The sequence below is a fragment of the Manis pentadactyla genome, chromosome 12 (assembly GCF_030020395.1).
Source record: "Manis pentadactyla isolate mManPen7 chromosome 12, mManPen7.hap1, whole genome shotgun sequence".
NCBI lineage: Eukaryota > Metazoa > Chordata > Mammalia > Pholidota > Manidae > Manis > Manis pentadactyla.
In genome coordinates this window covers 37,552,980-37,577,265 of record NC_080030.1, presented here as the reverse complement: position 1 = coordinate 37,577,265, position 24,286 = coordinate 37,552,980, and the positions used below count along the sequence as shown (strand labels likewise).

Here is a 24,286-nt window from a genome sequence, read left to right as displayed (position 1 = left end):
GATATAGTTGATCATTTCCTAACCATTTTGTTAAGAAAAAAATCACCTAGAGTACATTATTTTAGACTAAGAAAAAAATTTTAGGGCTAATATATATACAAATTGAATTCTCTTAGTACCAGGGTCAATTTGATGCTTTCAGTATGGACTGTGTTTCTGATTGTGGTCCACTAGCATATTTTCAAGCTTAATACAATGTAAGGTTTCTTTTTAGATGGCAATAAGAATAACAAAGATACTCATATTTTATGACACAAATACTTTTTAATGATTGAGAGTTTGCATTTCTTGATATTAACTCTGGGTTGATAGCACAGTCAGCAATATAATCAGTAGACTTTCTGCAAATGATCTTTATCACCAGCTCTTCACAGATGCTCCCTGTCACAGTCCAGACGTGCCCCATTCAACGTAACGGACACACCCTGAAAAGGTGCCTATTTCTGCAGCTCACTGCGCTGCACTTTATCATAGCCCTGGAATACAGCCCCGTAGGAACATTCTGGGTTCTGAATTGGATGCAGTATTAAACACAATTTTGATTGTTACTTTATATTGACTCTCTAAAGGGAAGGTGGGCATTTCCTGTTTTTATTCTCTGCATGTCTCAAGTTGAAATGCAAGTTCTGTGCTAGACTCTAGGGCCCAGGCCCACATGAGAGGGAGGCACCTTAACCGACACCAGGTTGTAAAATCTCCTAATTGTTAGGACAAGTAGATCTGTATTGCAGGAAAACATTTCCTTTACAAATCCAGGAGCAACATTAAGTGCTATTTGCCAGTTTCTTAAATGTTTCTTAACTTGGAACTTTTCAGTACTTAAAATCATAAAATCAAATATTTTAGAAACACTGGGAACCCACTAAAGGGTTTTGGTTATGTTAGTATTTGCCCTAAAACCCTTGAGGAAAGCCATGATTCTTTTTTATCCAGAGCAAAATCAGTTGGATTAAGAAAGTTTCTTCCATAAACTAAGTGAGTACTTTCACTAAGAGAATTTCTTTAGGTTAGACACTCTTGTATTCCTTTTTTCCACAGCAAGTTCTTTGCATCTCCTTGCTCTCTTTGCCAAATGCACCTCCCCCTGAGAATCTCTGAGGATACTCAGAAAGGTTCCTAGTGTCCGGGAGTCTGGGTGGGATGATGCTGACGCGGGAATGACCGTTAGCAGGGTTTTCATGGTCCCCCGGAAACCCTGTGAAGAGAAGTCACAACTGGCAATCCGGCAGAGTGTGACCTGATACTGTTTTTTTTTTTTGTTTTGTTCTGTTTCTGTAGGGGAGCTGGTGGGGGAGAGCTGAAAGAGATATTAGAAATATATATTTTTGTCTCTCTTGATCAGGTGATTCTCTGGAGACCACAGTGCAGCTGCCTGGCAGGAAGTCCCCCCTAGTCATGTTTGGGGTCACTCCTCCACCTTCTTAAGTTGTCAGAAAGCCTCTGGGTTTCTCCAGAGCAGGGAATTCAGGAAAGCCTTTGGTCTTCGGGTCACAGCAGCTCCTCCACGCAGACCCGTCCAGGTCACTATGCTGTTTACTGTCCAGACTGTTTCCTCGAACATGCCTGTTGCTGGTCTCAGCAAAGGGGATCCTGGCGTGTGGTCCTCAGGGCCTGGACTCCTGCCAGCATGCCCTTGCCATCCCACCTGGGATCTCACTACCTCCCCTGCAAGCACCACACAGAAATGGAGAGCGGATCCCCAGCACTTCCAGGGCTGGGCCCCTGGCCATCTCCTCATCTTGAGCAAAGCTTTGCAGTCCCTTCTTCTCCAGCTCCCCTTCCTTGTCTCTTCTTGAGTGTCTGGAAGAGTATCACCTGATGGAGTAGACCCTGCAGGAGGTGCTTCCCCTCCAGGTGCTGTAATTCCATGATTCCGTGGTGTTCCGCTTGATGCCCCTGATGTGACTGAATGTGGTGATGACAGGCTGATCATCGTCCCTGCAGACCCCATCCTTCAGTGAGCTCCAGGCCTTGAGCTAGTTCTTGTCTGCCTCTCACCACCTCTGTGGAGTCCAGGGATAGTGGTTGGGCCAGTGTGTGGTTCTTCCAGCTGCCCTGGATCCGAGCACGGCTGGCATAGACTTCAGTCTGTCCCAAGGGCGCTGCTCCCTGACTCATCACAGGCCCTGCTGCATGTCAGCTCATAGGCCTGGAGGACAGAAAGGGGTTAATGGAATTGTGTTGAGCCCCTTTCCTCAACTGGTAGCTCAGATACCTTCTGGAAGAGTGTGAGATTATTATAGTCCAGCTGCCTAAATCCTTTTAATTATCTCAGAAACTGTCCTGCAAGTTAATTTCCATAGTTCATTAACCATTTTGGATAGACTCGCTCCAAAATATTGAAAAATGGGTTCTTGCCTCTTGAGCATCTCTGCGTTGTGTACCCTGAATTGTTCAACCCAGGGAGAAAAGGCTGGGTCTAGTGAAGGCAGTTCTAAGCTGGTGTCTTTTTATATTATGCAGTTCCAGGGTGGGTGGGAGGCTCAAATAGACTCGTGAGCTGTGTTTACAGTGCAAAGGGTTCCAGCCCTGTACATCTTATGTTAATCATGCAAGCAGGATTATTTTCATTCATCTACCAGTCTTTCCTGAGTAGCATGGTGGGAGCAAAGGCCCTGGTGTACTGTGGCTGGGTTCAGCTGTCCACACCACGGAACTGCAGACCTCTCCATTTGCTTGACATCGATGAATTTTTAATGGAAATCAATTTTGTTCTTCTAGAGAAGCCTTTGGCTTCTTGGAAGACATAGATCACTTGCTGTTGATTACTGACATTGTATTTCCTTTCTTTTTCCCTCCCCTCTGCCTTCCCAACCTGTTGGCAGCTGCCCGTATCTAGCAGTGAAAATCACCCCTGCCATCCCCGTGGTTGGTGGCATTCTCTTCTTCTTTGTGATGGGGACCCTGCTTCGCACCAGCTTCAGTGACCCCGGAGTCCTTCCGCGAGCCACGCCTGATGAAGCTGCCGACCTGGAAAGGCAAATAGGTAACCCTGGAGGTGTGCCCTCAGCCTCTGGCCACCTCCCACCTGTGCTCAGCCGCAGGGTCGGGGGACAAGCCCAGGTGCCTGTGCAGGAGGGGCAAGCAACCAGGGAGACACCCCCGGAGCCTTGATTCACCCCCGGCTAGCTGACCAGAGTAGGAGGTGGGTTGTAGAGTGGTCAGAGGTAAGGCCAGGGCGCCGGTGTGCTGGAGCAGGGCTGACTGCACCCTCAAGAGCTGTTCACCAATGTTGCTTTGAAGCACCCACGTCTGCTCTGGGAAGGAGCCCCCACATGAGCCACAGTGTGGGCGGTGGCTCTCTAGTGCCTTTGTATCTTTATAGCTTAATTCTAGTTTCCATGACATAACCCTGGAAAGGTTACATCTTAGACTGCTGCTGGCTCATTTATCCAACCAAGGATCTGGAATTTCCTTTATTAAGGCCTAACAAAGATATATATTCACAATATGTATTGAGATGAATGGCTTCACTTTTCCTTATAAATTGAAATCCTAGGATAAAAAGTTTACAGCAATCCAGTTTAAAGATGCTAAAACAACTCCTAGTCCCTCACCCAGCAAATTTTTTAGTACTTTGTTTTTAATTAAAAAGAGAGTTTCTTCTTACTCATATTAAAAGTTTGCATCTGTGAGTATGTAGCTCTGCTGTGGGGCCGTGATAATCTGACAGAAGTGGCAGGGGGACTGTGGTGACTCAGTGTGTACATACGATTTAGGCATGAAAACCCACTTGACAGAGAGAGCTCTTTCCCAGTGTCCCCGCTACCCCATGGGCTTCCTTCCCAGCCTCACTCAGCCAAAAGACTCCCTCATCCCACAGTGCAAAGAGATATCAGTGTGGGTTTTGCTGGGCAGCATCTGCTCTGGTCTGCCATCTCCAAGGGCCGAAGCACAGCTGTGTCCTTCTCTGAGTGTCGGCCCCATCCTTCATCCCTGTTGCCCAGGAGGGTAACAGTAAAGGAGTTGATGGAGGGAGTATACAGTTGTGTGCTGGGCTGCAGCCTCCTTGTGTTCTGAGTAGGGAAGAAGGGGAAGGCAGAATCAGCAGTGGAGAGACAATCTCTTAGCCACTGCTTCTTGGGACTTTCAGATAGGGCACTGAAGAGGCACAAAAACCTCAATCATAATATAAGTTGTCATGGGGATGGAAGTGCAGCCCGGAGAATATAGCCAGCGGTTCTATAACATCTTCCTATGTGGACAGATGGCAACAGCACTAGCTGGGGTGAGGGTTTAATGATGTCTCTAGCTGTTGAATCACTGTGTTTTAGACTTGAAACCAATATAAATCTGTACATCAACTATACTTCAATTAAAAAATACACTTAAAAAATTCTTAATTTAAAGGCTTATATTTATAGCATGTTAATCATTTATATGGGCCATCCATGGCTATCATTGAATTTGATCACATCCAAGCATATTTGTGAGGAGGACTTTATTATTATACCCATTTTACAAATTAGGAGATTAAGCCCCAAAGAGGTTAAATGGGAGAAAGTAGCAGAGCCAGGGCCTCGAACCCAGTCTCCAAGGTCTCGGCATTTTTTCTGGGTTGTCATGTCATAGGGAAAGAGGGAGACCAGGCCCAGTTTCCTTCCTATAGGCTCAGGTCCTGTGGAAACTGCATAGTCTGTGCACACATCACGTTAGTGTGCAGCTGCTCCGGCGTTGTGCAGGAGCCTGCTCCCAGCACCGGCTGTTAGGCATCTTCCTGCTGCATTCCTATTTTCTGTCCCATCTCCTGGTTAGTACAAGGAGCATCTACAGAGTCAGCAAGATTAGGAACCTGTTTTCTGCCTTTTGTACAAAGTGGATGATAAAGAGTATGTCTGGAGTTCTCTTTTATAAATGTGGATTCTAACAGGCACAGAGCCTCATTCATCCTCCATTGAGGAAGTCGAGTGATTCACAGAAGAGCATTTTCTTTTATTTGGCTTAAGATTGATAACCTCAGAGCAGTAATTTTCAACATAAATATATTTTTTTTAAATGTTCTGCTCCATACCCAGAGACAAGGATTCTGTGAGAGAACTAGATAGGGTAACACACAAAACCAGGTCTTAATTCCTGTGAAGGAGAAAAGCAGGGTTTCAGAGATAGGACTGGTGTGGCAGAAATCCTCTCCAAAAGGCAACAATAAAACTGGACAAAATAGAGATGATCATTTCATGGCTCTAGAACTCGGTTGTATTGAGAAGTGGTTATTCTTGAAAGTCTTGATTTTTGGGTGAGAACAGCGGGAGTCTGTAGCGTTCTCGCCTGGGGCTGTTCCAATTCCAAGATGAATTCTGAAGGTGAGGAAGTTATACCAGGACAGGATGAACCCTGAAAACCAGCAGCTTTCCTGTGGAGGGGCCGACTTGATTTGCAGTGGAGTATGGAAAAAAACAGTAACTGGAACTTCCGCCTTAAGAAACTAGAAAAAAAAGAGCAAACTGAACTCAAAGCAAAAGTAGTAAGGAAGTATTAAAGATGAGAGTGGATGTCAATGAAATAGATATAGAAAACAGCAAGAAAATCAGTGAGACCAAAAGTTAGTTCTTTGAGAAGTTCAACAAAAATTGACAACCTCTATCTCTACTACTTACCCACCCTCCTGCCCCTTCCAAAAAAGACAGAAAGAAGATACAAATTATCAAAATCAGGAATGAGAATAGGGACCATACCATTGACCCTACAGAAATTAAAAAGATTTTAGCCTTATGCTACAAATTAGAAAAGCTCAGATGAATTGAGAAATTCTTAAAAAGCCACAATTATGGGAAAATGACTAGAGATGAAATCTGAAGAAACCCATTACAAGTAAAGCAATTGGTTGTCCCCGTGTGGAAAGATGAATCTGAATTCCCACCTTACACCATACACATACTTGAATTCAAAATGGATCACAGACCTAAATATAAGAGCTAAAACTGTAAAACTTCTGGAGGAAACAGCAACCTTTATGACCTTGGGTTAGGCAAAGAATTCTTAGATTTGGCACCAAAAACATGATCTGTAAAATAAAAAGATGATGAATTAATTGAATTTCATCAAATTAAAAAACTTTTGTGCTTCAAAAGACACCATTAAGAAATGAAAAGACAAGACACGCACTGGAAGAAAATATTTGCAAATCATATATCTGATAAAGTATCTTATATCTAGAATATATAAAGATGTCTTACAATTCAATAATAAGACAAACAACCCCAATAAAACAATTACAGGGTTTGAAATTTTTCCAAAAAAAATATATGAATGTCCAATAAACACATGAAAAGATGCTGAACATCATTACTTATTGGGGAAACAGAAATCAAACCACAGTGAAATACCACTTCACACTCACTAGAATGGCTCTAATAAAAAAGATTGACACTAACAAATGTGCTGAAATGGAGAAATTGGAACCATAATACATTACAAGTAGGAATGTAAAATGGTGCAACCACTTTGGAAAACAGTTCCTCCAGTTCCTCAAGAAGTTAAACATAGAGTCCCCATATCACCCAGCAATTCTACTCCTATATATATGTATCCAGGAGAAATGAAAACACACATCCTTATATGTACATCATACCTTGTAGCCCCAAACTGGAAACAACCCCTGTGTCCCTCAGTGGGTGAATGATGAGCAGTATGTGGTATATCTGCACAATGGGATACTATTAAGGAGCAAAGTGTTGGCACACACTACGGCTTGGGTAAACCTTAAAAACATACGCCAAGTGAAGGAAGCCAGATCAGAAGAGTGCGTATTGTGTGATTCCATTTATATGATATGTCCAGAAAGGACAAACCTTTGGAGACAGAAGGCAGGCCATTGTTTGCCTGGCTGGAGATGGCAGTGAGGGCTGACGGCCCCAAACATGAGAGGACTGGTTGGATGAAAATGGGCTCAAACTGGATTGTGGCAATGGCTGCCCGATCTAATAAGTTTACCAATGTTACTAATATCATACACTTATGATGGGTATGTAAGTTATACTGTTGTGGTATGTAAGTTATACTACCTTAAGGCTGTCAAAACAAGAGAAAGGGAGAGAGGAGGAAGACGGAGCAGAAGGAAGAAGGACTTACTTCTAGTTGTGTGTCTTTGGACTGAACCTCATCCTGTTCTTATCTTTAAAATGGGAGTAACAACACTTCCTAGAGGCTTCTTGTTGGGATTAGCAGTGAATGGTAGTATTTTTTAAGAAAAATTCTCCTCTTTTCCTACCCAGCTCCCTCTTCATCTTCCACAGACATCAAGTCTTATAAAAAGCAGCCTGAACTGTGATAGGAATAAATGGAAGAGCTGCTACAATGTGGGTCTAATTCCTTATATGGAGTCCTCCCTGTATTGCTTGGCTGTGGACAATAAGATTCTGTTTCATTTATTTGTGCTATCTAACTCAAGTAGGAAAAATGAAAACTACATTTGGAAACTTTTTACTATTAGCTATTAATTCCAATTATGCACCGTATATCTACTTACAGAAGCCCATGATACCATTTGAAACCAGGTTATCTGAGTAATTGATTGAAGCTTTGCCAAGGGTCTGAACCAGCTTACCCTGTCTTCAAATTTCTGGAGAGGAGTAGATGGTGAGAAGGAGGTTCTGGGTCTTGGAGACTGTTACAAGTCTCTCAAAATGCCTTTTCACACTTTTTTTTTTTTTTTTAAGAATTGTCACAGTAACTTATGTTGCAACAAAAAGGCATTAAAGAATGGCAGCAAGGCCTGGGAGGTCTGGCTGGGGTCACTGGAGTTCTGCTTGGAAACTTCACAATTATAGAAAGTGGTTTTTTTTTAGTATTGCTTGGCGAGGGTGGAATCTGATCAAGGAAGCTGGGTGTCTTTAAAAAAAATTCACCAGTGCTGTGGTAGAATCTGAAGGATGGTTGCCTCCAGTCGGCCCCTTTACTGGCTTGCTTGGACGCCGCTCTGCTGGACAGCACATTCCATCTCCCTTCTCGGCTCCTTGCCTCTGTCCCTCCCTCTCTCCCTTCCTCCCCTTCCCCTCTCCCCTTCTCTCCCTTCCTGCCCCCCTTTTGGTCAAATTCTCATCATCCAGCAGTTTTTCTTGCAGTACACAGAACCAATCACCATTTCTAGACTGAAGTTGATCTTTCATTATTTCCTAACTTAGTCCTTGCCCTGGACATCTTCTAGGTGAGATGTCTAGAAAGCCTGGCCCTGCAGTTTCCTGATGCTGAGGGGACCCTGGCCACCCCAGTAGCACCTACACCACCCCAGAGAGTGCATTTCCTGGGAGCACGTCCACGGAACAGGATGTTTTCCTCCACCAATTTGACTTGCCAGTTATTTCCCCAAAGACATTTTGATCCTGTGTTTAAGAGTAGAAACATTTTAATTGGAATTTTAACAACATTGAGGGATTTTTGCTAAAGAAAATACTTTCTGAGGAATACGCTACTAAGCCAATTTAAGACTTTAATCAATTTTCTCTATTGCAAAGCTACACTATTTCCAACTTCTCCCCATTTCCATTTTTAGTTTACTAAAATTGTTTTAATTGAAGTAATTTCTTTTCTGCATAAAATTTATAATGAAGATTTTTTTTATTGATCAGGTCTTTTTATATCATGAAAGTTGCCATTATCAATTTTCTTAGAGAACTATTATTTTTACTAAGATAAGTTTTCCTGGTGATTTAATTTTTTACCATGTGGAATTTTTTAAGTCATTATTGATTTCTTTTTGTGTTGATTATTTCTGCTGGTAATAGTCCCATAAAATTGCTTTAATATTTGATGGTTTCATATATTTTTACCTCATGATTATTAGTCCATTGTCTGTAACTGGGGTGTGATTAAATCTTCCATACACTTTGCAGTCACTTTGTGTACAGTAGCTGTCCACACTGTTGACCATATCAAAAGAAAAGAAAAGGAGATAAATGGTTAGTTTGATTGGTTTTGCCAGTTCTTTTTTCAGAAGGTGACATTTTCCGACTGTTTACCCCAATTCTTTTTTTTTTTTAGATAATTATTTTTTATTGAGGGGTAGTTGACACACAGTATTACATTAGTTTCAGGTGTACAACACAGTGATTCAACATTTATATACATGATACATGATAATTCTAGGTACCAGCTATCACCATACCAAGTTGTTACAATATTTTGACTATATTTCTTATGCTATACATTACATCCCGGTTACTTATTTATTTTACCATTGGAAGTGTGTATTTTTTTTTTTTTTTTGTGAGGGCATCTCTCATATTTATTGATCAAATGGTTGTTAACAACAATAAAATTCTGTATAGGGGGGTCAATGCTCAATGCACAATCATTAATCCACCCCAAACCTAATTTTCGTCAGTCTCCAATCTTCTGAAGCATAACGAACAAGTTCTTACATGGAGAACAAATTCTTACATAGTGAATAAGTTACATGGTGAACAGTACAAGGGCAGTCATCACAGACACTTTCGGTTTTGCTCATGCATTATGAACTATAAACAGTCAGTTCAAATATGAATACTCATTTGATTTTTATACTTGATTTATATGTGGATACCACATTTCTCTCTTTATTATTATTATTTTTAATAAAATGCTGAAGTGGTAGGTAGATACAAGATAAAGGTAGAAAACATAGTTTAGTGTTGTAAGAGAGCAAATGTAGATGATCAGGTGTGTGCCTGTAGACCATGTGTTAATCCAAGCTAGACAAGGGCCATAAAACATCCACGTATGCAGAAGATTTCTCTCAGAACAGGGGGGGTGAGGTTCTAAGCCTCACCTCTGTTGATCCCCCTTTTTCTCACCTGATGGCCCCCCTGCGACTGTGTGTTTACCCCAATTCTTATTTGCACTTCCCTGCTCATGTCCAAAATTACCCCTGTCTATCCTTGCACAGTTTTTATTTGTAGTGGTCATTTCAGTGTCTCATGAACATTTTTTCTGCGAGGCCCAGAACCCTGCTCAGCATTGATTCACACCTGCCTGTGTGGGATTCCTTTCTGCCTTTATACCTCTTTCCCCTGCTACTTGCTTTCTGTCCTGTTCGTTCCAGAGCTATAATGCCACTTCATTAGCTTTCAGACTTTCCCTGAACCAGCTTAAGCATTTACCTGTGTTCACTGAAATAGAATAGTCTCTGCTTTTCCTGGGAAGCAACTGGTTTAGTGTCCATGATGAACGGGCAGACTGCTATTCAGAGCTGTTTTTCATTCAGTGCTTCTCATGTGGCAGGCGTCATGCTCAGCTCTCGCCATGCATGATCTCCTTTAATTCGCACAACATCCGCTCCATGATGTTTAGACACTGTTACTGTTCCTATTTTATTAGAAAGCTGGTGCTCAGAAAGGAAAATGATTTGCCAAGATGTGGGCCCATCTACCATCACAGTTTGTGCTATTAACCACTAGCTGGTATGCTTACCATCTTGTTGCCTTGGGGAACCAGGCCCTGGGCGAGGGATTTCTGGGCTCACTGGAGCAGGGAGCACTTCCTTCTGCCTGTAAGTGATATTCTCTCTTCCCCAGATTGTCAGCGTATCCAGCTTTTGTGTCCTGTGGGCTAACTCAGGACATCATATCCATGGCTCAGAAATAGAGAGCTGTGTCCGTCACGCCGAGGCCAGAGGGCCTGGGTCTGAAATCCTGGAACTAGGAGTGTGGAGCAGGATGAACTGCAGAGCAATTCCAGACAATCTGATGCCCCTTCGTGCTGCCTGACTATATAATGGCGTCTTGTACATTGGGGGTCTAAATTATCTGTGATGCCTGTGAAGGAGTTCATGGAAGTGGGAGGGGGGATGTCCCACCACACCTGAAGTACCTCTGGAAGAGACTAGCTTTGAAGAAAATGGCATCCTAGAGAAAATAAAAAGTAGATTCTTTGGGGGAAAATGCTAGAACCATCTAGTATGTACTAATGCCAGACAAGGGTAGGCAGTGAGTCTCCCACACAAACACAGGGTGGTGGCTCAGAATGTCAAAATTCTTGATTGTCTCTTTAAAAAAAATCCAAGTCTGGGAGAGCTGGAAACCAGATGTCAGAATTCAAAATTATGGTATTTGGGGAAATACCACAAGGTTTTGAAGGGTCTAGTTCTGAGGGAACGAAGGAGATCTTGTTTTACCAGAGGATTTGAAAGGAGGGGTGTTTTTTGTCCAGGATGTTCACTGAGGCCTGTATTATTTCTTCTTCCTATAGAATGTGCACATGGGGGCATGTACATGTGTGAGAACAGAGACCAGTTTCTGATGCAAATGCATTTACTTGTTAGGATGGTTAGGATGGTTAACAGCAGGGCATGCACCCTGCCAAGGGTCTAGTCGGTGGGCGCCCTTGGCAGAACTGTCCTCACAGCCCTCCAGATAGCTTTGTGGGTGGAAAATGTTATTATCCTCCTTTGTACAGGGAGAGAAATTGAGACAAGTGAGGCTATTTAGCCTGCTGAGGTTACACTTCCCATCTCCCAGTGCACTGAGCCCAGGAATCTGAAAGTGCTCATAGGCATTTTACGGACCTCTGTATCTCTCATCCTGGATCTACTGAGTGTCTTTCTTGATATAATGTCTTAATAAGTTGAAGGCTTGACTAACATATATGTACCACATACAGATTTGGAATCTTTTCTGTAGAATTGATGAACTCCTCCCTGAAGGCAATGGCATCATTTCCTTGCAGATGAGGGGAAATCTCTCTTCCTCTCTCACTGCACCAATGTCATGTTCTTTGAAGAATTCGTGTTAAATCAGCAAAATGATGGCATTGAGCAGTGTTGACATGCTTTGCTAAAAAAAAAATCAGTTCTCATAGCCAAGGCCATGGAAGGGGAGGGTGATGAAATAGGCAGGGTGAGGGCAAGTTCACTGCAAGAGGGCAGAGGAAGCCAGAAGCCTCAAGCAGGGAGAAAGGATCAAGTGGCAAGAAAGGGGTAGAGACCTTGGGACCGCATGAGTTGAGAGTATGGCCAAAGGAAGAACAAGGGTGGGGAGCATGTTAGTAGAAGCTAGAGGCCCACCTTGCCCAGCCAGGGGCAGTAAGCTGTGTGCCTCACCGAAGAGAGCTTCCTGAACCCACCTCCCTGACCCCAGGGAGGCTGGTTCTCTATGCACACTGTGGCATAGAGCATGCTAGCTGAAAGGGACCTCAGCAGTCGTGGAGCTCATCCTGGACATCCCCCAGCCACCACCCACAGTTTACAGGCAAGTAAACTGAGGCTCAGAGAGTGACAGTGACAAACCCACCCAGCTCACACAGAGCTAGTCAGTGACAGACCCGGGACTCCAGCTCCAATGTCGCAAGTCTGTGCCCTTTGACATTTTTGCTTCTGAAACTGAGCCGGAAAGCCTTGCTGCACCAAGTGAAGTCCATAGAAGAGCACCATCAACATCCTCTGGGAGCTTAGAAAATGGAGAAGCTCAGGGCCTGTCCACCTGTTGAGTCAGAATCTAAATTTTTAACAAGGCCCATCACAGGTGATTGCTGTGAAAGCTGTAGAAGCTCGGCCCTAGTGCCTTTGCACTGCTGGCTGAACCCATGACCTTCCTCTCCAATAGTATTTGCTTCTTCTCCTCTGAGTTCTTAGGACTGTCCCATTTTCAGGAGTGTGGCTAAGTACAAATTCATTTACATTGAACATTCAGTGGAATAACCTTCTTGCAGGGCCGTCAGCATCACCTTATGCCTTATCATTACTTGTTTATAATAACTATATTCATAAATAGTTGCTCTTTAGATAGTGCTTTACAGATTTCAAAGTCCATATACGTTTTTATTATCAGTAAAAGCATATGGTTTTGAGCACAGGCTCTATAGCTAAATTAACTGAGCCTGCATCCCAGCAATTCCACTTGCTGAGTGACCTTAAGAAGTGTTTTAACTTCTCTGGGCCTCAGTTTTAGTGCATCTAGAATAAACTCACTGAGTACAAAGATCCCTACCAGGGTGTCGTTCTATGACTCTAGGAATAAATCCTTCTTCCTCCTTTGCTTGACCATGAAGATTCAGGAACCTAAATACTTGAGAAGGTTAGTTAGCTTGTTCAACTCCTTAAACAAAAGGAATGACGCATTCTGTTAATCATTTCAGAATACAAAGCTACATACACACCCATGTAAATTCAACAAGTCAACTGTGGGTGCTGCAAAGTAAGTGAGATGTTTAAATGAGTCACTGGAATATCACCATCATTATTAGTGTAACTGTGTGCTTGGAAGATAAAGCAGGATGACGAATCAATAGCTGGTTTTTGAGTGAGGGAATCAGTCAGTCAGTCAGTAGGTCGTAGGGGGAAGTCAGAATAAGGCACTGCATCCCCAAGAATTGGCAAGGTGTTGGGCAAACAGGCTCTGAAACAGGTGAGGGCGCTGGGTGTGAGGAGGAAGGGAGGCAGAGACGGCTTTTCAGGAGAGAAACCCCGCTGGAGGTGGTTAATCCGGAGAGCAAGCAGGCTCTCTGCTCCTGGAAGGGGCAGGCATTTTCTTAACATAACTCGAGAGCAGCATGAAAGGCAGCTCCGGAATAAAAGGAAACCAATGGCTCAGTGAGGAGAGGAAAGGGCCCAGGGCGAGGAGGTGTGGCCGGGCTGGGCTGGGCGGAGACCTGCCTGCAGGTGCAGGACCGAAAGGATTTCCCGCCAGGCCCACGGGGCAGGACAGATGATGTAGAGAAAACCAGCGAAGAGCAAGAGGCGTTCCCTGAAGGTTTCTTGAAAAGAGCTGATTTTTAAAAAAAAACTCTAGGGAGCCACCCTGCACTCTGCTTCGGAATAAACAGCGGCGCATTTCATAGCTGGAGTCTAGACTAGGGATGCAGTTTAGCCGAGAACCACTTACCAAACAACCCACTCTTAGTGTCTGCTTATCCCTTACTGTCACAGATGCCCCGTGTCACTTATGTGCCCGCATCCTCTGTCAACATAGAGCTTGGTTGACATGTCATCTTTGGGGTCTGTGATCTCAGTGAGGCTATGCCCGAAAAATCACTCTGAAACTTTGCTACAGTCAGATGAACTCTCCACTTGTTTCCCAGTGACCTTCTCCCTCCTTAAAATGTAATGCTGTAGAGGAGTGATTTGTGGCCAGTGTCATGGGGGCTCTATCTCCCTTCCTGTCTGTGCCCTGGAAAACACAAGTCCAAGTCCTGGGACGTAGATCAAACTTATTTTGTGTTTCCTGTAGGTACGTTCTGAGGCTAAGAACCATTGCCTAAGAATATGAGTAGTTCCTGCTGTGTAGTCCAAAGTTTGAGGTGGGTACTAGGACCTACTTGCAGCCAGCACTCAGAGATGAGAAGGCAGGAGGTGATGGTGCTCCCTGGGGTGCCGAGGGTTTGTCCATGGGGGCTCCTCCTGCCGCATGTTTGACAAGGAAAAAAATTCGTCACATTTTTCATTTCTGAAACTTCCGAGGCTCCTGTGGGAAAAATTTGGCTTACATAGGTGAACAGAAGTGAAGACCATTTATTTGGAAACTGTAGATTAGCACTTCCTAGGAGGAAACAAATCCAAGTGGCTGAATGCCATATTACATACCATGCAAGTCTGGAGTGTGCATTCCAAAAAACTCTCTTTAGTTTCCTTTAAGGATGCAAATTTCAAGTCCAACGGTCCTTGAGTGAGTAAATGGGTGTGTCGCTCCTTACCCTCAATCAAAATCAATTGAAAAGAAATAGGCTAAAATCTGTGGTCCTCTCAAAACTGCAAGCAACACACTTGGAGCAATACCAGCGGCATATCCAATAGAAGTACTAGGCCAGCCATGTGTGTAATTACACATTTTATAGTAGTGACATTAAAAAGGTAAAAAGGAACAAGTGAGATGAACTTTAATAATATATTTTATTTTAAATATATCTAAAATATTATCATTTCAATGTGTAGTCAATATTAAAAAGTACTAATGAAATATTTTACATTCTTTTTTTTCCCCCCAAGTCTTTCCAGTGTGCATTTTGCACTGATAGCATGTTTCAGCTCGGACTGGCCGCATTATTCCAAGCGCTCAGTAGACGCATATGACTTATGGCTACCATATTGGACAGTCCAGATTTATAGGACATAGAACTGGACGTACATAGTTATTGCAGTCTCTCAGAGTTATTGGTATTGTTTGTCTTGGTTTGGATCATTTGAAAAAAAAGCTGGAGAGAATGGTTTTTAACTTCATGATTTTCTGTTTTTGTTTTTGAAGAATTTCATACATTCACTCACATCCATTGAGTAATGTATATTTATGGACTACTAGGCACTGTGATAGTGGAAAATCACACTCTTAACAGATTGCTCTGTTTGTCTCTATCAGCATAATGGTGAGGTTATAAACAGTGGAATCATCTGAAATGCCTAAACAGACTCGTTATTGTTCATTTGTATGGTGAAGTTCCATGTTATTCCATTAGGTCATAGTTCTTAAACTTGAATATGTGCCAGCATCACCTGAAAGGCCATTAAAACAGACTGCTGGGCCCACCTCCAGAGCTTCTTAGTCAGTAGGCCTGGGCTGGGGCCCCATAATTTGCATTCCTGACAAGTTCCCCCAGAGTTGGTGAGGATGCTGGTCTGGAAGCCATGCTTTGAGAACCATTGGATTAGAGAGAGTTTTCTCCCTTCAGATCCTTCACCTTTTAAGTATTGAGTATCTCTGGAGAAGTGAACAACCACAGGACTCATGTCTCAGAAGAATTAGTTGGAAATAGGTGGATTGCTTTGCTGTAGTCTATTTTCTAAGATACAAATGTGGTGACCCAAATGGGAAATTTAAGAACAATACCCTGGGACTGAGTGACCTGGTTGGGCCCCTCCAAGGGAAGCTTCCCACATTTATGCCCTGGGGACCAGCGTCACAGATGATGGCTGAGCTAACCCCTCTCTGCATGGATCCTCCGAAGGGCTAGCTGTCCTATAGCCCTTGCCGTGCACTTCCAGAGCTCACAAGTGGGCTGGAGTGAGGGGCACTGGGAAGAGTAACCTAGGGCTATCAGTGCCTCTGAGTTCTGTGTACTTGCAAAATGTTGCAGACTTTACTTCTGGAGATTAACAGGAGAAGTTTACTTTTTACCTCCTGTCAAAGGATTGCTCGTGCTTAAAGCCAGCTGGAGCTGTGGCCCACCCCAGACAAACATGAAACTGCCCTCCTCATGTGGGTTTTGTCAAGGGCTGCTCCATAGTCAAAACTCTAGCAGGGGGATGTGTGGGACAGATACTATTTGACAAGATGTGAATCTTCTGCCTTCGCCCAGTTCATGCATCCATGGGAGGGTGACAGCTGGGCCATTCCAGGTACCAGTGAGGCCAGAACTTCTGATTGGATCTTGGTAACACTACTTATGTCATAGGGTTGACTGGTATTTTGAAAGCACCGAGAGCAGAGGCCCACTCTGAATGGTGGCTCTGATCCTTAACTAGTTTGATTTTAGTTTATGTGCTTTCATCGTGGTTAAGACTCACCTTACTGAACTCGGAATGGCATCTGAGCCTCATCCACTGGGCCAACGCATACCCTTGCCATGTCAGAGAACTCGATAGAACTATTATTATAACTGCCACCTCACAAATGTATGCAGGTCTCCCTAACAGATTGACATTCTGGGCATTTCGAGCAGGTAAAGCAAGGGCATCTGGGATGGGCTGCCCCTGTGTCCTGCCTCATGCTGGTCACCACTGCAGAGAACGCTTCGTTCAGGGCAGCACTGGACTGCCTGGCTGCAGCCTCCTTTCCTCTGCCTTGATGCCCTGGGCGGAGTGGGGCAGAGGCTTGGTCTCTTGCTCTCTGGTAAACCCCCATCCAGTGGCTGCCACCAGGGGTGGCAAGGGGGACGGGTCTCTTCTCCCCCACTATTTAGTTAACATCTTTTCAGGAAAGATCTGTGAGTGGTGTTCTGTCCCCTGTACCTGCAACAGCTCAACAGCAATTACAGATGGTTGATGCTCCTTCCCCACCCGTTCTAGAGCAAAGCCACATTTTCTCTTGGAGTTAGATGGCCAGGTTTTGCTGTCACATATGACATTCATCCCATGAATAACAACAGAAAGGTCAAGTTCTTAGAAAAGAACACAGAAATGAGACCAGTTGAGACAAAATTGCCCACGTTGCCGTGTCTGATGTTGATGGAAAGCTGTCTGACTGCCCCCCACCCAGACCCTCCCCAAGTTGGGCTGTTTTACGCTTGGTGATGATAGACCTCTGCATTTTTCTCTCAGTGAGTGCAGAATGTTTCAAACATTTGTGTGGATATTTTTTATCTTGTGATGACATATCCCAGACATTTGATGAAAAATTTCCTGGCTGCATGTTTAGTGTGGAAATTAATCATTATTAATTAACCAATCTGTTTTAAGCATGACACTGTCTTAATACCATGGAAGAATCAAAAGAAACCTCGGCAGAGGCTAGCATACACCTGTGAAGCCACCGAAGGCTTTTTTTAACAACAGAAATGTATTTTTTCGTAGTTCTTGGGGGCCAGAGGTTCGAGAGGAGGGCGTCAGCCGGCTTGGTTCCGCGGGGCCGCCTCTCCTTGGCTTGCAGGCAGCCAGGAAGGCTTTTGTTGTGGTGGTTAAACTGGAACATCAGCAAAAAGCCCAGTGATGCCTGTGGCACAGGGTTTATAGTCTTGGCACCACTGATGGTTTGGGCTGTAGAATTCTTTGGGCAGGGTGCTGCTGGGTTTGCAGGATGTTTAGAATCATCCCTTCCCCCCATCCACCAGATGCCACTAGCACCCGTGCCCCCTGCCGTGACAATAAAATTGTCTCCCAACAGTGCCAGATGTCCCCTGGGGGGACAAAATCATCCAGGGAAGCACTGCCATAATGTAAGCTGAATTTGTGAGGACAGAGGGAACCATGAGCCGAGAAGAGAATCAAGAGAGATCAATCATAGGGTGTTGTCTGGAAAAAGCAAACCTGGGCTGGATTTCAAACGACAGGAGGGCAGGAATTGCCTGAGGAGATGGGGGGCAGGGGACAGAGACTGGGAGAAGAGAGGTGTTATTTCAGACATGAAGGACTGAAAAGGGAAGTAAAGGGACCCAACAAGCTACATTATTATGAAGTGCTGTATGTGTGGGGCCTCACTAGCTTCATGCACAGCGCGGCAAGTGAAGATTTCTAGTGGCGATTGGCTCTGCTGGGGAAGGAGAAGCTGGAGGCCGTGCAGCTACAGGGAGAGATAGGAGGCTCTGCTGGGACAGAGGCTCTGGGAAAGAGGAACCACGTGGCTATTTGAATTCACAGGGGTGCTGTCTGACAGGAGAGAAAAGAAACTGGGCTTTTGCCATGTCAGAGTTTTAGTGTCCAATAAGTCATCCAGTATATAAGCGGGCAGAAATTGAGCAGCCAGGGCTGGAGAGCCGATTTCATGTTTGATGGACGTGCATGGTTAGATGTGCACTGAGTACTGGGTTAGGTTGAAGAATGAAAAAAAAAGCAAAATGTATTCTAGAGACAGGGTTTTGATTGCTCGTATTTGAATTTAGCTCTAAAAATACTCTAGCACCAAGACACTTAAAGAGTTTGTGGTACATCTCTTGTGAGCTGGGCACTTCTCTGTCTGCAGACTTCCTAATTTCATTCCCACACTGCTGAGAAAAATACAAACAGTAGATGTTTCTGATGGCAAATAGCTCAGAAAAGGAGTGAAAGCTAGAACCGGTGTGGGGCTGTGCACATCTGGGCAGAGTCTCAGAAACAGCCTTTTCTGTCACCACCCTAAAGAACAAAATCAGTGTAGAGACTTCCAATGAATGTTTTTTACTATCTAAACCAGTACTGGATGGTAAAAATACACTGTGAGCTACAAATGCAAGCATATTATTTTAAATTTTCTGGTAGTCACTTTATAGTCATCTAATGAAACAGGTGAAATTAATTTTAATATGTTTTATTTAATTCAATTCTTCAAAGTATTGTTGTTTGAACATGTAATCAATATTTGGAGAGTATTGAGATATTTTGCATTTTCCTTTTTGTACTAAATCTTTCCAACCTGGTATGTGTGCTTTATACTTGCACCACATCTCAGTTCAGACTCGCCATATTTTAAGTGCTCAAGAGCCACAAGTGGCAGGTGCCACCACATGAGACAGCAGAGGTCTAAACATCCCAAAGGTAATGCTGCCATTCCAGGAAAAGGCTGGTGATCACTCTGTGCTTGGCGACACCCATGTCACTCTGGTTCCCATCTGACTGATCGGGTGTACAAAATGCAGGTATGTGGTTCATTTCATGCCTCGGCTAGTTTGCATTACCACAGGGAAACTGTTTAAGAGCCATCCATCACCTGGAGAGGCCCAGATGGACCATTTAGTGACAAGAGGGGCCCATCCAGAGGGCTGACATCCAGCTGTGATCAACTTCAGAGGGAAACAAAATCCATAACTCGGGTGCAGAAATAGCATCCAGGTTTGCGGGAAGGAGGAATTTCTAATATAAGAAAGGCAACAGCCCATCAATAAAGAGAGATTGGATTTAGCTGCAGCATTGAAAGACTCAGAATTGTGTTTTTGGTTTTATTTCCTCTGTCTCAGATCCTCATTTCAGGTCCTTCTGATTCCATTTTTCCACTTGACAGTGCACAAGGCGGTTCTAGGGAGTTATTACTAAAAGAAAAATTATTGACATGGAATTTTGCAAAAACTCACCAAGTGAACTTTTGGGGTATAAATATAACAGACTTCAAATAATGTGGAATGGAGATTTCTCTTCCCTGCTGGAAGCTCCTTTTCTTTCCTGGCTGAGCACAGAGACAGGGGAAACATCTGGAAATGTGGCCTGCAGGGACAGCTCCCAGCTCCCAGTGTCCAGGCTGGATTTCCCACCCGCTCAGCTCTGAGAGAAATTAAAGTGAGCCCTTCTGACTGTCTTGTACTTCAGAATCATTCACAGCTCAAAATACACAAACATGGTGATGATTGAGAGGTTTTCCAGGCTTCCCATGAAGCTCTCCTGAGATAAAAGCAGTTAATAACCACTCTTCTGTGATGATAAATGGTTGTAGGTTTCTTTCATCAATATTTTAATCACTATTTGCACATTTTGGCAATCATGGATGGCAATTACAGCAGCAGATTGCAGAGGTGATTCACTGGACACAGTTGGCCATCAGAGCAGTGCCATCTCTCTGTGACAAGTGGGTTTCAGTCCAGGCACCTGGATGCTGGCAGCTTTCTGAAGCCGGTGAGCTGATACCTGTCCAGTGAGTGTGTTACAGAAAACCGGGAAACCTGGACTGGATCGCTGACGGAAGAACCAAGCGGCACTCGGAGGTCTTGGAGAGTGGAGGTTTATTTTACACCGGCGGGCTCAGAGGAGAGTGATCTCCGAAGGTCTGAGCCCCGAATACAGCAGGGCCATGCCTTTTATACATTTACCACAGAGCTAAGGGGGAAGTCAGCACCCAGAAACTTTTGCAGCAGGGGCTATTAGGTCACTATAGGAATATTCAGGATGCTAGTTATATTTTAATCTATTTCTGTAAAGGTTACCCGGATACCGTATTATAAACTAATGGGCTTCCATGACTATGATTAACAATCTGTTCCATACCACTGAGTGGGGGGTGGGGGGAGCGGAATACATTGTTACATTGTTTTAATATCAAGCACCTAAGCACCTTATAATTCCTTTATATTCTTGAAGCCATAACAGAAACTTTGTCTCCTTGGCTTTCTTGGCTTCCTACCAAACCCAGAGAGGGGGAGGGATTTGAGAACTTGCTGAATATTTCCTCATCAAGTGCACTGAAAAACCCCACTCCATAATCAGCTTCTTGCCTCTTTCTGTAGGTAGGATTGGCCACAGAATTCAGAGCTGCTGTGGCAGCCTTTCCGGGCCTGCACTGGCGGAAGGGATCCGGCAGTCAGGACTGGCCCACCCCTTTTCCATCAGAGAGTGCTAACCCCCTCTGCCAGGCAGGGGTTCACCACCACCACCTCGGAAGAAGAGCACCATTCATGTTTCATGGACACTTTCTCACTTCTCAGCTAAATATTCAAATCATTTATTCCACTGTTTTGCCTTTCCTCATTTCCAGCTCCAGGTTGTCATGAATATTATGTTGTAGTATACCAGTTATAAATGTTTTGCCCAGAAAAGAGTTGAAGGAAAGCTGTCCAAGATTGGAATCTGCAGGAGCATTAGGAGCCATCTTTCCACTTTGTATCAAGTTTTAGAAACACATGTGAAAACCAGAATAATAAAATGAACACCAATAGGCACCCACTTTACAGAGCTTCAGGACAAAATTGAAATTTTACTTTAAAAATAATTATGAAGGTGTTCATTATAGAGTTTATAATCATGTCAGAAACTAGGAGCAATTTGAATGTACAACACGAGTGAAATGGCTAAATAAACTATTATATAGTTCTATGATAGCTATTTTAGAGGAAGTCACTAAAATACTGATTTCAAAAATATTTAATGACTTATGAGAGTGATCTTGGTCAATGTGAAATGAAAGTGAAATTACAAACAAAAGTGTATGTAAATTGCATTTTTAATATATGCATAAGTGTAGAAAACCGACTGGAAGGAAATACAGGTTTTTCTTCATAGTTGGACCTACAAGTGATTTTAATTTTTTTCTTTGGATGTTTCTGATACTCCAAATTCTCTGTGATGATCTTGTCTTACTTGTATGATCAGAAAAACAAACAAACAGTTAAAGTCATTACATAAGCTCTAGTAGATATCCTTACAGCAAACATTTTTTAAGCAATATCACTTACTAGTTGCCAGGTCTTGGCAGATTATCAGTCTTCTGATGGTGCTTTCGTTTCCTCATCTGGATAATGGGATCCAGTGGCCTTGCTGACTCACAGGGCATTATGGGGAACAGATGCATTAACCTGAAGAAACTGTGAAAACAGCCAACTGCTTATGCACGCATGATATATAGCACTGTGTTGGGTAATGTGTCGAATCACAAACCCACTAGAACATAAGGAATAAGAAACTTCTCCATGGTATGATGACATGTTTAGAATCAGAGCCCTTAGGAAACGAAAACAAAAATGGCCAGCCCTTAAATCCACAGAGCAGGAAGGCATTTGTGGGGGAGCCCAGGTCCTCAGAGCTTGGATGTTGTTGGCAGCCCAGTGCAAGGATTCTTCTTTATAGGAAGTCACTTCAGAGTTGTTGCTGAGAATGACTCTTGCAGCTATCCTGAGACTGATGACTTACTCTGCTTCACTCAGAACCATATGCCTGTGAGTGGGGGAAGCATGCTATGGGTGGAGGGGACGGGAGGGAGACAAAGTCCAGAGGGCTTTATTGCCTGAGTTTTCATTGAATACCTCCTGAGCAGCTGTCAAGTGCCAAGGGTCAGCCTAGGCCAGAGGTTCCCCTCACCAATGCAGATGACAATCCCCATGGGGGTTTTGTTTTTTTACATGCTTTTTTTTTTACTACATGGTATTACTTTTTGATAATCAAATGTATTTATAGACATCTTCTCCTGGAGATTCTGGTTCAGCAGCTGTGTTTCCTGGTAGGCACATGTGTGTCTTAAAGTCCCGAATGTGAGATCTACCATCCTATACTAGGATAAATATGGGGGATGCAGACAAAGCAGCTAGCCTTGGTTTATAATCTGAGGGACACACACCACACACGCACCTGGCAGGGAGTGAGTGCCCCTGATACATAGTTCTTGAACTGTTGAGATGAATATAAAAGTTAAACATAATGTGTAGAGGTTATTGGGAACTTACTTTTTTCTGTTAGCATCTAAGAGCTCTGTGGCTTATCGGGGAAACATGGGTGTTTATAAATTCTCAAACAAAAATCATTTTGGTTCCTTAGCTCAGAGAGCTTCTTGCAAGGAAAGGGGTCCAAAAGGCGTATGGGGTGTGAGCTCATGCAGCTGCACCCAGAGGCTGAACACCACAAGGAGAGCTGAGCCCATGATAATCGTGAAACCCATGGGTCTGGGTGGTGAGGGAAGGGAGCCAGGGTCAAGGACCATGAGGACCGTGAGAAGGGCTGACTCCTAACCACCAGCAAGAAGCCCTTGGAGGGAGGTGTGCTCTGGAGAGAAGTGGGGTGAGGGGTCCCACGAGGGGGTCTGTGGAAGCTGTGCCACTCGTAGTGGTGGGGAACAGGTAGTCCTTAAGCTGCTGTCACCCTGAGGTCTGCAGACCCCCTGGATGAATCACTTAAACTGCTCATTACAGTGCAAGTTCTCGGGCTGTGTCCAGAACCCACAGATAAAGTGTCTCTAGATGCAGAGACTGGGAATCTGTTTCTAGCACATTCCCCAAAGTGATCCTTTTACACAGTAATTCTTTAGATTCACTGCCGCAAAATGTCACCAGATGCATATGGAGCATTTTATACATGTCAGGTCCAGACAGCTTCATGGGGGTTTGACAGCCCCCTCAGAGAATGGAGGTCATGTCAGCTAGCCATCAGGGCGAGAACCCCTGTCCTTTGTCACCTCCCGCCTCCCCACAAGCACCTACACTGCCCATGGAAAAGACTTGGAAACCCCTCTGGAGCTCTTCGTTTCCTTCAGGAGGCTGCCCAGCTGGTAAAGGGCACAAACAGGACAGGTGGACATGGGACTCGGATGCGAGGATCCATGCTCTCAGGACTCGCCCGCTCTGCAAGGACCCACTGAGTGTCTCCCACAGCCAACTGCTGGGCTGCACCCCAGGACCTCTAGGGGGATAGGGAGGCAGAGTCCTTGTCCCTGCTACAAGTCTGGAGTCTGGGGGAAAGGCACTGAGCTGACCAGGACCTGGACAGAGGAGGCCCTGCCCCCAGGAACAGCATGGCAGCAGCTGGAAGTGCTTCCGGGGAAGGCCTGCCCCAGCTCCTCAGGGCTGGTCTGGGTGACAGGAAATCACTGGAAACCTGCTGTTCCCTGTATTGCCCTGCTCTACTGTGACTGTGTGTGACACCCGCCCCTCCACCCAACCCCCGGCAGAATTTCTTTTGTCTGAAGGGGAAGCAGGTGCTCTTGTCCTGTTACCAATACCTGGTTCTTGGAAGGTGCTTATTAGAAAGACAGACACTCCGACAAGGAGCTGTCAAGTCCAGACAGCTCTGTCTCAATGTTGTGTGTGTCTGGAACAAGTCTGGTCGCCTCACATGGCCCCTCCGTTTCACAAGCAGGCAGTTGCGAGCCTCTGAAGGCCAGACCACTGGGTTATTCCAGGTTGTGGAGCTGCATGGCCGCTCTAGGACTTCCCTAGAAGCCTGAGCAAATGTGAGCACCAGTACTCTGGTGGGCTAAGGGCCTTCAGGCGTTCAGTCACCCCTGAATAGGGCCCTTCGGAGCAGCTCTGCCAGGTGGGACCCATTAGTCTGCAGGCCAACCCCAAGGGC

General features: G+C 44.4%; 1 protein-coding gene across 2 annotated transcripts in view; it reads left to right on the top strand.

Annotated features, from left to right (window-relative positions):
• Positions 1–24,286, top strand: part of ZDHHC14 (zinc finger DHHC-type palmitoyltransferase 14) — a 258,748-nt gene that overhangs the window by 149,264 nt on the left and 85,198 nt on the right. For both annotated transcript variants that reach the window (XM_036886708.2, XM_036886707.2), the window contains exon 2: positions 2,826–2,986. In XM_036886708.2, coding sequence (XP_036742603.1) covers positions 2,826–2,986 — 161 coding nt within the window. The remainder of the gene's footprint in view (positions 1–2,825; positions 2,987–24,286) is intronic.